This window comes from Leptinotarsa decemlineata, unplaced genomic scaffold, assembly GCF_025532065.1.
Source record: "Leptinotarsa decemlineata unplaced genomic scaffold, Ldec_3_MD MMD2_P_RNA_scaffold_12, whole genome shotgun sequence".
Taxonomy (NCBI): domain Eukaryota; kingdom Metazoa; phylum Arthropoda; class Insecta; order Coleoptera; family Chrysomelidae; genus Leptinotarsa; species Leptinotarsa decemlineata.
The window spans coordinates 1,292,037-1,306,393 of record NW_027412526.1 but is presented as its reverse complement, the minus strand read 5'-3'; the positions used below and the strand labels follow the sequence as shown (position 1 = coordinate 1,306,393).

The 14,357-nt window shown below is 40.0% G+C and overlaps 1 protein-coding gene across 4 annotated transcripts in view; it reads right to left on the bottom strand.

Moving 5' to 3' along the window:
- trio (trio Rho guanine nucleotide exchange factor) overlaps positions 1 to 14,357 on the bottom strand; it is a 109,879-nt gene that overhangs the window by 48,815 nt on the left and 46,707 nt on the right. For all 4 annotated transcript variants that reach the window (XM_074171343.1, XM_074171354.1, XM_074171359.1 and 1 more), the window contains exon 24: positions 8,737 to 9,010. In XM_074171343.1, the coding sequence (XP_074027444.1) occupies positions 8,737 to 9,010 (274 nt within the window). The remainder of the gene's footprint in view (positions 1 to 8,736; positions 9,011 to 14,357) is intronic.

Below are 14,357 nucleotides of genomic sequence, written 5' to 3'. Positions count from 1 at the left end.
TTATCCTTCACGTAAACATACGCCCCGGCCTGGTTGCCGGCGTGATTATTAGCCTGAACTACAGTTTTTAAGGGCTCTTTTTTAGTTGAACGGCTTCCTCGTGGAATAAACTTTCTGCGACGATTTGAAATGAATATAATCTGCAGAGGTTTGGATAAAACTCGATAAAATAATTATTTCTCATAGTTTCAAAGAACTTACTCTGAATATGGAAATGAAAATGATGTTCGAACGAATAAATTGTTGTTTTATCGCGAGGCCAATTTTCCTTCGAGCACAAACTTATTTCATCTGGCATTAATAGATTGGATTATTAATATCAACTAGCAATTGATATGATAAATGTATGAATGGACCAGATCCAAGTTAAAACGAGAAAACGAACTTTCTGGCATTCGAATCGTCTGGTTATTTCAGATCCCAAGATTAATAGTACAGTGTGTGATTATAAGAAACACTACTACTACTACCAATAAATACTATTTGAACGTATGATGTTTATATTTTCACGAGAAAATATTGTTAAACAACTCAGTATGTGACAGGTATTATTAAAAAACGGGCAGAATCCCATAATACCCAACAAAACGAGCCAGCCTGAATAAATCATTTGATGCTGAGTCTGCAAAAAAATCAACTTTTGTTTCTATGTGAAAATCAACTCCATATCAGCCGTCCTCCACCCATATCAACTAACATGCCACAAATTTCAAATATTAGTCGAGTGACATCTCAATTTAAATAGTTTAAAGTGTGTTCCATCCTGTAGCGTTTTTGATAATGCTATGAGCAAGCTTCTGTCTATAGTAGCTCACAACACCTGGTGATATCATTCCGTAAATTATATACAGTAGAACCATCTCCATACAGAAAAGTCCAGTGGAGTCAAATTGGGGGATTTGGGTGGCCATTCTGTAAAACCTCTTCTTCCAATCCATCGAAAGTTACTTCGTAATGAGAAGAAGGATCATTTTGTTGCAAAACTACTCCATTTTATAACACAGGCTCTAACTGAATAACGTGGTTTTCGAAAATTCCCGCCCAACAATTGAGTGTGAATTTGACGTGCCATATCGGGTATTGTATCGCCCAGTATCGGAAATTTTGTTGTACCTGAAAGACTGATGAGTGAATGGTATGCTCATTTTCTTGAAAGGAACACTCAACGTGTTATCTGATGACGGTGCCGCCAATAATCACTTCCTGGCAGCCGCGACACTTTACAACAGTCACCCTGTACACGTTACGAAGTTTGATTTCGTCTTTCGATGTCCCGCGGCGGAAATACCAGTAATAATAAACTGCATACGGTACAGTGTGCCAAATGTCTTAGATTTTTAATCAACAGCTCCGCTTGGAAGCTTCTCTATACGTGGGAGGGACGAAAAGAATCAAGTCGGCAAGATGAAATGAAAATGGAACATTGAGAAGAGGAGGGGACTGTGAAATATCATAGTGGCGAGTTAGAAATTATCCAATGCAAAAAATAGATGGAAATCTGCTTCCTTTTTCATCTACCCTGATCGGTAACTCAATATTTGAATCCCATCTGCTATTTTGAATAGAGTGATGGATCAGGTGTGGTATTATTGGGTTATTTCAAAGGATTTGTACGTTTTAATGCCATACGTTTTTGTAGCTCCACCTAATATATAAAATTCTCGTGTCGCAGTGTTAGTTGCCAAAATCCTCGAAAACGGCTATCCCTAAATGATAAGGATGTTCCACCCCAATATTTCTTTTCGACATGTTTTATTTTTTTTATGATGTGGCTTTGAAAAATACATATAACCCCCAGTTTTTACCCTTCCATCTCCAACCCCTATTTTTTAATAGCCCTTGCAGTAATTTAATAATTTTTAATCCTGATCATAGATTAGTTATTCCCGCCAGGTGTCTACCTGTGTCACTTTCCACTCATTAAACAGCACATAGTAGGGATGAGAACGAAGCCGATTCCCCGTCTCTCTCGCACAATAAGTCTTCTCTCACTCCCTACGCAGTTTTCGGCAGTTTCGCATTATTTACAACTGAAGGTTGGATCGCTCCGTAATCTAGAACCACCACGGCTGTGCAACGGCACGCGACTAGTCATCAAAAGATTAATGAAAAACGTTGTCGAAGCCAGCAATTTAAATGGCAAGTTCCGAGGTGAAAATATGTTGATATCACGAATCCCTATTACGAGGGTTGCCTTTTATTTCGGGAATCCACGATTCATCACCTGTCACGATGTCATAGATATGTTTCAAAGCACCGCGATCGTATTTTTTGAGGATTTTCTTCGACCAATCGACACGAGCCTTTTTTTAAGCGATTCACAAATTGTGTGGGATCCAACGCGAACAAATTTTTTTGCCAGTCAAATGTTTATGCAATATTGAATGTATGCTGGTCTCACTAATGCCTAAGGTTGTCTCAATCACACGATAGGTCACATGACGATCTTACAGTATCAGTTCGCGCACAACAACTGATTTTGGACGACCTTCACGAAATTCGTGTTGAAGTGAACTACGACCACGATTGAATTCACCATACCATCGATAAACACTGGTCCTTAATGGAGCTTCATCGCCAAAAATGGAATTAAGTTCATCCATGCACTGTTGCTGAGTCAATCCACGTCGAAATTTGTAAAAAATAATCGCACGATAATGTTCCTGATTCAATTCCATTTTTGTCCAAGATAAATCTTTTAATTTACTGTAAACAACACAAATAGAGCGCGTATGTCAAAAAGTTCTGAGTACGTAGGGATAAGCTCAAAAATGTTCAACTTTACGATAGACCTGTCAATTGTCAGATTGCAACACTAGGGTTGCCAAATCCCGAAACATAGAAGGCAACCCCCGTATAGCATTAAGGGAACAATTTTATTTGTAAGTGTTATTGTTCTGATTGATTCATGTGGCAAAACAGCTAGTATCTCAATAAATATTTAGTCTACTGTGTCGTGGTATTATATTTACCTCTGTATAATCTGAACAGTATCGGAACCGAGTCAATATATCGACCTTCCCTCGTAAAAGTTTCGAAAGAGAAAGTTTTACTGTTGATCGGATTAATCCTTTCTGGTTTTGGTTGAAATGCTTGTGTGGGTGTCAAAACAACACTGAACATTCATAAATGTACAGTTATGAAGGAATTTGCATTCCTCGGATACCAAAAATTTAATAAATATTATGTTCCACCTTCTAGTGGACATTTTACAACTATATATTGTTAAGAAACAGTTTCTCAACATATATTATTGTTTACCAAATAATAAACATCCGAATCCAGTATGGAAAAATATTTCACTGGGGATAATTATACCGGGTGGAGGAAATGTACGTACGAAAATAACAGGAATTTTTGAAATTTCACGAGTTTGGAGAGTCTAATTGTCAATTCCAATTGTAATTTTTTTTACTTGGTATACATACCCTTGAAGTAAAGAAAACAATAAGCTGTATTGATTGTCTTTGACAGCCGTTTGTTGAAATAAATGGATCGAATGTAAAAATTGAATAAAGTGTATGAAATGTTAACAAAGGCATATGGTGAGCCTGCTATGAGTAAAAAAACAGTTTACTAGTGATACAAGCGTTACCACGATGGCCGTGAAAACGTTGAGGATGACCAATCCTCCCGGACATCAACAATCGATAATAACATGTGAAAAATCATCATGAATTTTTGCCACTAGGCCAAACGGTCAATGAGGAGTACTACCTAACAAAATCAACGCCGTTGCTCACACTACATTGCTTCTTTGCGAATTTTTTATCAAAAACGATACTGTAACGATGCCCCAGCTGTCGTTTCATAAGCATAGATGACTTTTAAAACGCATTGCTGAAAGAGCTGAAGGCTATCCCAAAGATAGGGTTTGGGAATTATTTCGAAGATTGGTCACTATTTATGAAGGCGAATAAATGAATATATTTTTCAAAAATCCAAAACTCCAGTTGTTTTTTGAACATATCCTGTATATATCTTTCAACATAGTCTGCTTTTAACTCTACACATTTCTTCCAGCGATGCTTCCACCTCTGTAGCTTGTAGAAATAGTACTCGACGTTTTTTTCTGCAAAAATAATTGTTCACGAAGGTGACTGCCTCTGCATTTGACGGAAATATATGTCCTCTGAGCGCAATTTTCAGATGAGGAAACAAAAAAATCGCTTGGACCTAGATCTGGTGAGTAAGGCGGATGGTCAAGCAGTGCAAACCGTAATACGTGGAGTTTCGCCATGGTAACCGCTGAGGTGTGAGACAGGCGTTGCCTTGGTGGAACAGTATTTTCTTTTAATGCAAAATTGGCCGCTCTTCCGCAAGTTCTACCAACCTTCAGGTTGTCAAGTAATGATGTGTAGTAGAATTCTCCTGTAATGGCTTTTCCATTTTGAAGATAATCGGCTGAAATAAATCCACAACTATACCAAAAACAGTTGCCATCTTTTTTCCAGCCGACAAAACTGTTTTTTTTTTCTTTTTTTGGAGTCGGTTCCGCCTTTGCAGCCCATTGTTTGGGCTGTATTTTTGTTTTGGGCGTGTATCAAAGTGGTGCATCAAAGTTTCATCTACAGTAATAAGTCGGCGTCAAAACTCAGATTTATGACGCCTAAACTGCGTCAACAGAGCGTTGAAAATGTTCATTCGAACACATTATTGGTCTAACGTGAGCAAACGCGGCACTCAACAGCTTTTTCGTACCTAAATTTTGATTTATTATGTGACAAACATGTTTTGTTGGCATGTTCAGAACCTCTGCTATCTCTCTCACTTTAATTCGGCGGTCTTCTAGCACTATTTGATGAACTTTGGCGATGTTTTCGTCGGTAGTTGCGGTTTTTGGACCTCCCTCAAGTTCATCGTCTCTCAAGCTCTTACTAACACGTTCAAATTCAGCTGCCCAAAATTTAACCGTAGTAAATGATGGAGCAGACTCTCCATACACAGAACCCAACTCATCTTCGATTTCCGTAGGCGTTTTGCATTTCAGAAACAAATATTTAATGACAGCTCGAGTCGAGTCGACTAGCTTTTAATGAGTGATTTTTTTACTGGTATCTTTTTGGCAACACTGTTTTTGACAGATCACGTGTGAATTGTGTCTTGTGTCATTGTCAAACTTATTTAGTTAGGTGTATAATTTAACCATGAATCGACTTACGAATGAACAACGCTTGCAAGTTATTGAATTTTATTATCAAAATTCATGCTCGGTGAAGAAAGTGCATCGTGAACTTCTTCCAATTTTTGGGCAGTTTCGTCGGCCTACTGAGGGAGCTATTCGGAAACTTATGACTAAATTTCGAAACCAGTTTACATTATTGGACATTAAACCACCAACACGCATACGTAGAGTGAGGACCGAATAAAATATTGCGGCTTTATCCGCCAGTGTTCGTGATGACCGTGAAATATCGATTCGCCACCGTTCGCAGCAATTGAGCCTCTGTTACTCCACATATGGAAAATTTTGCGAAAGGATTTGGGTATAAAACCTTATAAGATACAGCTGGTGCAAGAATTGAAGCCACACGACCTCCCACAATGTCTAACATTTGGAGAATGGGTGCTGGTAAAGTTGGAGGAAGATTCACATTTTTATCGAGGCTCATTTCTAGTTGAATGGATACGTTAACAAGCAAAATTGCCGCATCTGTAGTGAAGACCAGCCACAAGCATTGCAAGAGCTACCGATGCATCCCGAAAAAGTCGCCGTTTGGTGTGTATTATGGATCGGTGGCATTATCGGGCCGTACTTCTTCAAAGACGACAATAGCCGGAACGTTACTGTGAATGGCGAGCGCTACCGTGTGATGACTGACGACTTTTTGTTGCCCAAAATGGAAGAATCGGACATGCCTGACATGTGGTTTCAACAAGACGGTGCCACATGCCACGCGAAACAATGACCCAATTAAGAGCCGCCTTCGGTGAACAGTTTATCTCACGTTTGGAACCCGTCAATTGGCCGCCTAGATCGTGTGATTTAACGCCTCTGGATTATTTCTTGTGGGGTCATGTTAAGGCTCATGTCTACAGGGATACACCAGCAACGACTGACGCTCTGGAAGCCAAGATTGAAGCATTTATACGTGAAATATCGGTCGATATGTTAAAAAGAGTGTGCGAGAATTGGACCTTGCGCTTGGGCCGTCTAAAACGGATCCGCGGAAAGCATTTGCATGAAATCATCTTCAAACATCAAATTATATTGATCGTGCTATCGATTCCAATAAAGATTTCATCAATTTTTTCAAATTTTTTGTGTTGTTTTGAAAATCAAATCTTATACCTCTTAAAGAATCACACTTTATTTACGGGTGCTGCTATCTTCATGTTGAGGTGGGAAACTTATCAAACCACCCTCGTAAAACGAAGGATAAAAATCTGTGAAATACGCCAAAAAAACGTCTCATCACCCTGTACAGACATCGGTCGCTGTTTCGATCGTTCCGATCTCCAAAACACTCGGAACGCGGATCCTCCTGGCGGAGTTCATCCCGCGATGCTACGGCTACCAAGGTCGGGTCAAGGTCGCCGGGGACAGGGCGGCCGGGAGGCGGCACGCCAAGCCAGCAGCAGCCGATCTATCGATCACTCTCTGTGACGGCGGCGGTCTTAGCCGCCGCCGATAGGTCGAAGCAACGACAAACGTGGTCGTCCTGTCATGACGATAGTTAACGAACCTACTGTTGTACATAATTCGGCTGATATCCTGTAAATTTACAGTTTTCTTGAGAGGACACTTTCACGTCGAGGATTTGAGAATTAAAATGAGATTACTTCTTCATAAATTTTACCAATGATGACAAATAAGTGACGTAAAATGGGCCATGGGTCAAATTCCACCACTGACCAAGAGGTTCTGCTATATCCAATATTGAAGCAGGTTCAGTTTAATACACCTTTTACTTCAAATATCCCCATGAAAAAAGTCCAAAGGTATCAAATCTGGCGAGCGAGCTGGCCATTCTGTAGGACCTCTACGGCCAACTCAACGACCGGGAAAAGTAGTACCCAAATAGTTTCTTACTTGTTTGGAGTAATGTAGTGGTGCTCCATCTTGTTGGAATACAGTATCCATATCGAATTCATTAGGATTCGCTCCGACGATTTCAGTGATGAGAGGGTCAACAACAGTTTCCAGCATATTCGAATACAGTTCCCCTGTTAAATTTTGATCAATAAACAGAGGTCCTGCAACATGGTTTCCCAATATTCCTGCCCATTCGTCACTAAAACAAATATTGTGGAGACAGGTAGGATGCCTTGCAATGGTTTCTGTCATGATTTCGCATAATTCTGTTCTTCGATCAGGCTCATCTTCAATTAATTGGTGTATCAATTACCAATTAAGGGCTTAACGCTGGAGCCGACGGATATTCTGATCAGCTTCGATGTGGTGTCCTTGTTTACCAATGTCCCACTGGAAGACTCTCTGAGGGGGTTAGCCCACGTGTTCCCGAATGACATCGTCGAACTCTTTAGAGCATGTCTCACAGGAAGTTACTTTCAATGTGGGGGAAACTTCTATGAGCAACAAGATGGCTTTGCGATGGGGAGTCCACTTAGCACAGGGATAGCAAATTATTTCATGGAACGGTTTGGAAGAAAAGCGATAGACACTTTTGAATTGAAGCCGACCTTGTGACTACGTTACGTGGATGACAGCTTCGTCTTCTGGAAACATGGAAGAGATGCCCTGAACCATTTCGTGAACCACTTGAACGCCCAACACCCAAGCATAAAATTCACCATGGAGACTGAGCAGGACCAACGGATAGCTTTCCTAAATGTACCAGTAGAACGATGTGGTACGAGACTGATCCACAAAGTATATCGGAAACCCACACACACGGATAGATACTTGCACGAGTACAGGTACAAATACAACTGATTACCTGACAAGGCATAAATGCGCTTTACGAAGCCAAAAAGTTTGTCATCGGACAGCAAGCCAAGATGGTTGAACCTCTGAAGAAGCTAGTCACTCGCGCCAGCGAAACGTCAGGAAGAAATTCCAAAAATATTCGGCTTTCAAACACCGTAAATAAAAATTGCTTCTTCCAATGGACGAGAATTGACCATTTTAGAGATTGTTGACGTGGTACCTTTCTACTAGTAAAACCGAAAACTAAATGAGAATATTCTAACTGAACAATGATATTCATTGTCGTTTTCATAACCAAAAAATAACTCAACAAACCTTATCGGGTTGTTGGAATTGCCATATGGCAGATAAAAAGGAATATTTCTAGAAATATCGATATTAATGTGTTTGTCTTCAGGAAATTATTAAATATTCCGCCATTTTGTAGCAGGTAAAGATATCGACTTCATATTCTAGGGTTGTGAAGTATTCGTCAGGAGCTTCAAAATGATGTGTCACACCCCCCTTAACAATTTTTCCGCCCAGTCGCCATCTTGAAATTTTCATCTGTCAATTTTACTACTTCAATTTTACGTTCAGAAATAAAAGGGGGGGATATTTAAGAAATGCACTGTATATTTATACCCCACAGGAGTTAAAACGTAACTGACCATTCCGATACTGTAAAAATAAGTCCTGCCAGCCGATTGCAGTTAAATCTATTTGGCCAGCGTTAAGAAGTCTTGTTTATTTTACCCAATAGAAGCAAATGTGCGTGGTTACCATCCTTCGATCACGCATCTATCTTTGTTTCGGTTGATTTTTTTGTTGGATTGATACAGTTTAGTTAATACAAATCCACTTACCGATCTCGTGCTCTGGCAGATTCGGCTTCCTCGAAGGCGACCCCCTCTGCGGGGGAGGCGGCTGCTTGAGGATGGCGAGCGGCACGAGGCCTTCTGGTACGACGGAGGTGTCGCCGTGGTCGCTGCCTCTCGTCGGCATCCGCACCAGACAAAAGTCCGGCCTCGAAGAGCACACCTCCACCACCTCGACCTGCTGGCCCTTGGACACGCTCAATTCGGAAGAATTGGTCGCCGTGAAGTCGTTCAACACCCACGTCATCTCCAACACGCCGGCCTGCAACAGAAAACGAAGATGATTAAAATTTGCGGAAAACCCGGAAAATAGCTTTCACACATTAAACATCAGGTTGTCAAAGGTACCTTGATTCAACACAAACACACACAAGAAAATAAGAAATATATTAACCAATCCAGACTGGCTGGGCTGCCTCCTCAGCCTGGCCTGATAAGAACTAGGCGTGTCGATAGTATGCTGCCTCATGAGTCCAGGATGGGCTTTTGAAACGGATCCTTGCCTAAACCACGGCAGCGAAATCTTCCTCTTCGACTTCTGGCTTTTGGGAACCACTCCCGATGAGCTTTCCGGATTTGCCATCGTGGCAAGCGACCAAAAACGTTAACGCAGTCAAAGACGGTAACGGCGTCAAAACGTTAACGGAGTCAATGTCAAAAACATTACAGGAATCAACACGTTAACGGAGTCAAGACGTTAACGGAGTCAAGACGTTAACGGAGTCAAGACGTTAACGGAGTCAAAACGTTAACGGAGTCAAGACGTTAACGGAGTCAAGACGTTAACGGAGTCAAAGTCAAAAACATTAAAGAAGTCAAGACGTTAACGGAGTCAAGACGTTAACGAAGTTAAAGACGTTAACGGAGTGAAGTCATTAATTAATTCAAAGATGTTAACGGAGTCAAAGTGTTGACAGAGTCGAAACTAGACACTGGAGTCAAGTAGTCAATAAAATGAATAATATTTACGGTCTGGGATACTGAGAGAAAACATAGGGAGTTGATTCACGAAATCGTACTGCAATAGAAGTCAAATTCGTAACGCAATTCGGAACAACGTCAAAGTAGTCGTTTGAGTCTAATAACGGGGTCAAGTGTTTAGTTAATTTAAAGTTAATGGAAGGTTATCGGTCTCAAAAAGTCGACAGTCAAATACGTTACGAATCCAGGAACAAGGTCGAAGCGTAACGGAGTCAAAGGAGTCGGCGAATTTGATAAGTCGTTTTGTAGGATATCGACGGATTGATGCTCACTTATACTATTAGGTTTAAATTTAAAGCACCGTTTCTTTAGCGGCTAACTAACTTTTTGTTACTCATAAGCTATTTTACCCGTAGTCAAGTGCACAAACTTACGTGTATACTTAAAATTAGTGATATATCAAGCACCAACGTGTTAATTTTTCGGCAAGCCTAGTAAACAAAGAAGATAATGACAAATTAGACACGATCAATATTCCGACAAAGCAGTGACCTTTGACACACATTCAACACCGGAACTGATGGTGAAAGAGGAATACGGGAAGAAATTTTCGAGGATTCGAATATTCATAAAACGAACGACTGGATCAATAAAGCCAACAGTCGTTGTTATCTCAAAACGTTCAATAAGATTAGATAATGAGGAAATCTTCATTGGAAATGAAAGATACCCATATCTGGTCAATTTATCGATCAAAATGTTCAGTATCGAAAGAAAAACGTACATGCCATGGCTACGGATATTTATTGAATTTACGAGGGTTGTTAAAACAGTAATACTTGCGACAAGGAAGGAAAATCTGCTCGATAGAAATTCTTCTTCTATTCCCAGCATGGATGAAATGTTAGAGCAACGTTGTTAGCGTTAAACATAGGAATAACAAATTAATTTCACGATTAAACTTGAGGAAAATACATAATGTGGAAAGAAATGGAACAGATTAAGTGACTGACGTGTTCAGAATAGTGCTAGAGCGACTGGTACAATTAGAGGGCTTCGAAATGGAGATTTTAGATTTATAAGGGTGAAATTTTGACCATTATCGGAAATTTGAGTTAATATTTTCTCTAAGTGGTGCTTCCATTATGATGGAAGTGACCTCTGACTCCAACTGTCAACTACGAACTGCCTTATAAAGTACTATTCCCGAGCAGAGGGAACTGGATCCTCCTGGAGAAGGAAATATCAAGAGCAGATAGTTGTTGGTTCACAGATGGATCAAAAACGCCTTCCAGTTCTGGTGCAGGTGTTTTTAGTCGCAGACCCAGGACAGAGACATCTACCTGCTCAGGAACTTATGGTACTGTATTTCAAGCGGAAATTTACGCTATTGAATGGTGTGTGGAGAGATTGGATAAATCCAACCTCACACACAAGTCTATAAAAATATTCTCGGACAGTCAAGCGGCGTTGGTAGCTCTTGGCTCCTTTCGAGCAACGTCTAAATTGGTAGCAAATTGCCAAAAACGACACTCCTTGATAGGAAGACTTAACAGATTGTCTCTGGTCTGGATTCCAGGATTGGTTAAGGCGTTTATTTACCCTTCGAAGCTTGATACCAAACAGATGTTGGACTACAGTAGGGATGAACTACGATGTCTAACAGGCCTTCTTGCAGGTCATTGTCATTTGAATCATCATATGCAGAGACTTGGATTGTCGGAAGACAGTGTGTGTCGCCTCTGTTGGGAAAATGATGAAACAGCAGAGCATACACTTTGTGCCTGCCCCGCTGGGGACGGAATTAGGTTCTTAGAGTTTGGCAGAGCAGTACGCTTACCATCTGACCTGAAACACCACTCACCATAAAAACTAATCGGATTCGTTAAGAAGCTGGGTTTGTTTGGCTGAGTGTGAATAGGTGTGAGCCATAATAAACCCTTGCGGGTTGCGGTGGAGGGTCGAATAGACCCACTCACTTTAGACCTAACCTAACCTAACCATAGTGATAAAAATCAGTATATAGCTGCTGTTCTCGAGGATTGGAAATACTTTGAAGGAGACAAAATATAAATCGATTAATAAATGAATATTTTTTGGGAAAAATGAAAATTACCTCAATTTTTTTTAATAGACCAGGTATAAAGTACGGATAGTAGGTTTTTACCTGAGGTTTTAGCTAGAGAAGGATTAGGTCGAATTAGGAACTTACATGTCAAAGGTAACTACATTTATGAAACAAATTCAAGGCCATCATCAGACCTGTTGCAATTCTTCCAGACTGACCACTCTTGAAAAGCAGAACAATGGGGAATTACAGCAAATGCAAGCTTGAACAAAATAAAGTTGAGTTTAATTCATGAGTTTTTCAAATTCCCTTCGAAAAGTATTCAAATTGATGTTTCAAATGTTGGGTTTTAATTTTTAAAGGGATTTGTTTCTGATTCACATATTGGCAACAGCGCCTACATCAAGTTGAAATAATTTATACGTACCTACCTAGATATTCTACTTTAAAAAAGGAAAATTATCTTTATAAATCAGCAATTGAGGCAAAATATAACTTATAGTTCAATACCACCTCCACAAGCCACATAAACAACAGTTGTTTTGTTATTTATTTATATAGAGGAAGATAGGTTAGGTGCACAAAATGTCGTATGTCACAGAATGTCTCGGAACTCGGAACACAAGCAAACAGAACAGCACGCCTCTGAAATATGGCATCTTTGTTTGTCCCATACAGGTAACAGATTCATTGTCCTTTATTAGCTATAACCAATGTTGCCAGATGGTAAAATAGAAACGAATCCCTTTAAACGTTGATTGCATTATTTGATTTCTCTTTTTTAAGTATTTAAATAATGTTTTAAAGAAAAAGGTTGAAATGAGTTTGAAATGCGTTGTTTTAGAGGTCTTCTATGAAAACTACTTGATTTTCGTCAGGAGGAACATTCCCCATTGCTCTGAACGTCAAAGATTTTAAAATATTTTTGGGAAATTAGTTATATTTTCAACACATCTCCACAACAAAATTCGAAGATCAATAAAACTCAAAAACCTTCTTTCAAGCAACAAACGTTTCTGATGAACGTCTGAGTCTAGGCAAAAATGAGGTTAATATTGAGTTTATTCAGTTAAGTAAAGATTTTTATGATGCACTGTTTGGAACCTTTGGTGTAGTAATGAATATTACTGGAGTTTTTTCCCAACACCAAATCGTTATTTTTAACACCACGACACGAGTTTCGATCACCAAGTGATCATCCTCAAAGAGGAAGATTGAAACTCAGTTTTAATCAAAGAGGAAGATGATCACTTGGTGATCGAAACACGTGTCGCGGTGTTAAAAATAACGATTTGGTGTTGGGAAAAAACTCCAGTAATATTAAGTAAAGATTTACAAAAAAAAAGGGTTATTTATTCGGTCCTAGAAAAAGGTAACAACCAAGTGGTCATTCTGGTGTACGAGATATCAGGTTATGGTAAGAATCGGATGTTCAGCTGATCAATTTCGATGTAGAGGAGAAAATCATCAGTTTAATGGAAATAGTCCGGGAATAGGATTTTCACAATTTCAATACAAGCAGGTACAAACAAAACATTGAAAAGTAGGTTAGGAAACATTCCAGAAATCCTAAAGGGAAAACATTTCCTCCGGGAGTTCTGAGTGGTTGCGGCTTTGGTCATTGAGGCTAATCAGCTTTATGCCTGAGGCTAATTCCAAACAAATTGGCCCTTCTCATTCCTCAGCACGAGATCATGATCATTTCCTCCGGAGTTCTGAGTGGTTGCGGCTTTGGTCATTGAGGCTAGTCAGCTTTATGTCTGAGGCTAATTCCAAACAAATTGGCCCTTCTCATTCCTCAGCACGAGATCATGATAATAGAAAAACCTGGTTACATGCGCCACATGACAGATCCAGTCTCTGGTCATTTCTATCATGAGAGTGATGTTCGTGTTTACAATCAGGTGGATGGCTCTCCTCTGGATGGAATCCAGAGCTTTAGAAAGCATCAAAAGTTGCTGAGGTGTGTACGGTTTACTTGTTCGGAACAGTGTTTCAAGCTTTTGAGAAGCAGCCTTTGCAATTCCAACAACATGGTTGGGCCAAGACTTATTGATGTCCATTTTAACCCCCAACAAACTTATCGAAGCAGAAAGCGGAATTGTCTATCTTGACATCATTATATCCAGTTCAGAGACATTTATCTTGGGTTTATCAGGGTTTTTCTGGCATTAAATTGAAACAGGTTACTTTCACCCCATTCGAAATTACTTCTAGATCCTCTTCAAGATATGCCACCTCCGGCTGCCGGTGAAAATCTAAACGGAATGACTAGACAAGTGTGCTGTCATTGGATTCTTGGTTTTTTCCAATAAGTCGCCGATATACAATAAAAAGAGGGTTGGAGACAATATGGATCCCTGGGGAACACCAGCGTCGATGGTAAAAGTATTCTTAAGACATCCATCGACGACCAATTCCAGGGAACGTTCTTACAGGAAGCTGGAGAGCCATACACAAAAATGATCCGATTAGCCATAGCATAGAAGCTTGGCCAGTAAATCCTCAAGCCACACACGGTGAAATGTCTTAGAAAAATCAAGCGCAACACAATGGTAGACCAAGATGTTGAGCACAGGAACCTAAAGGAGGTGATCAAATGCCTCTCGGATGCCTCGGA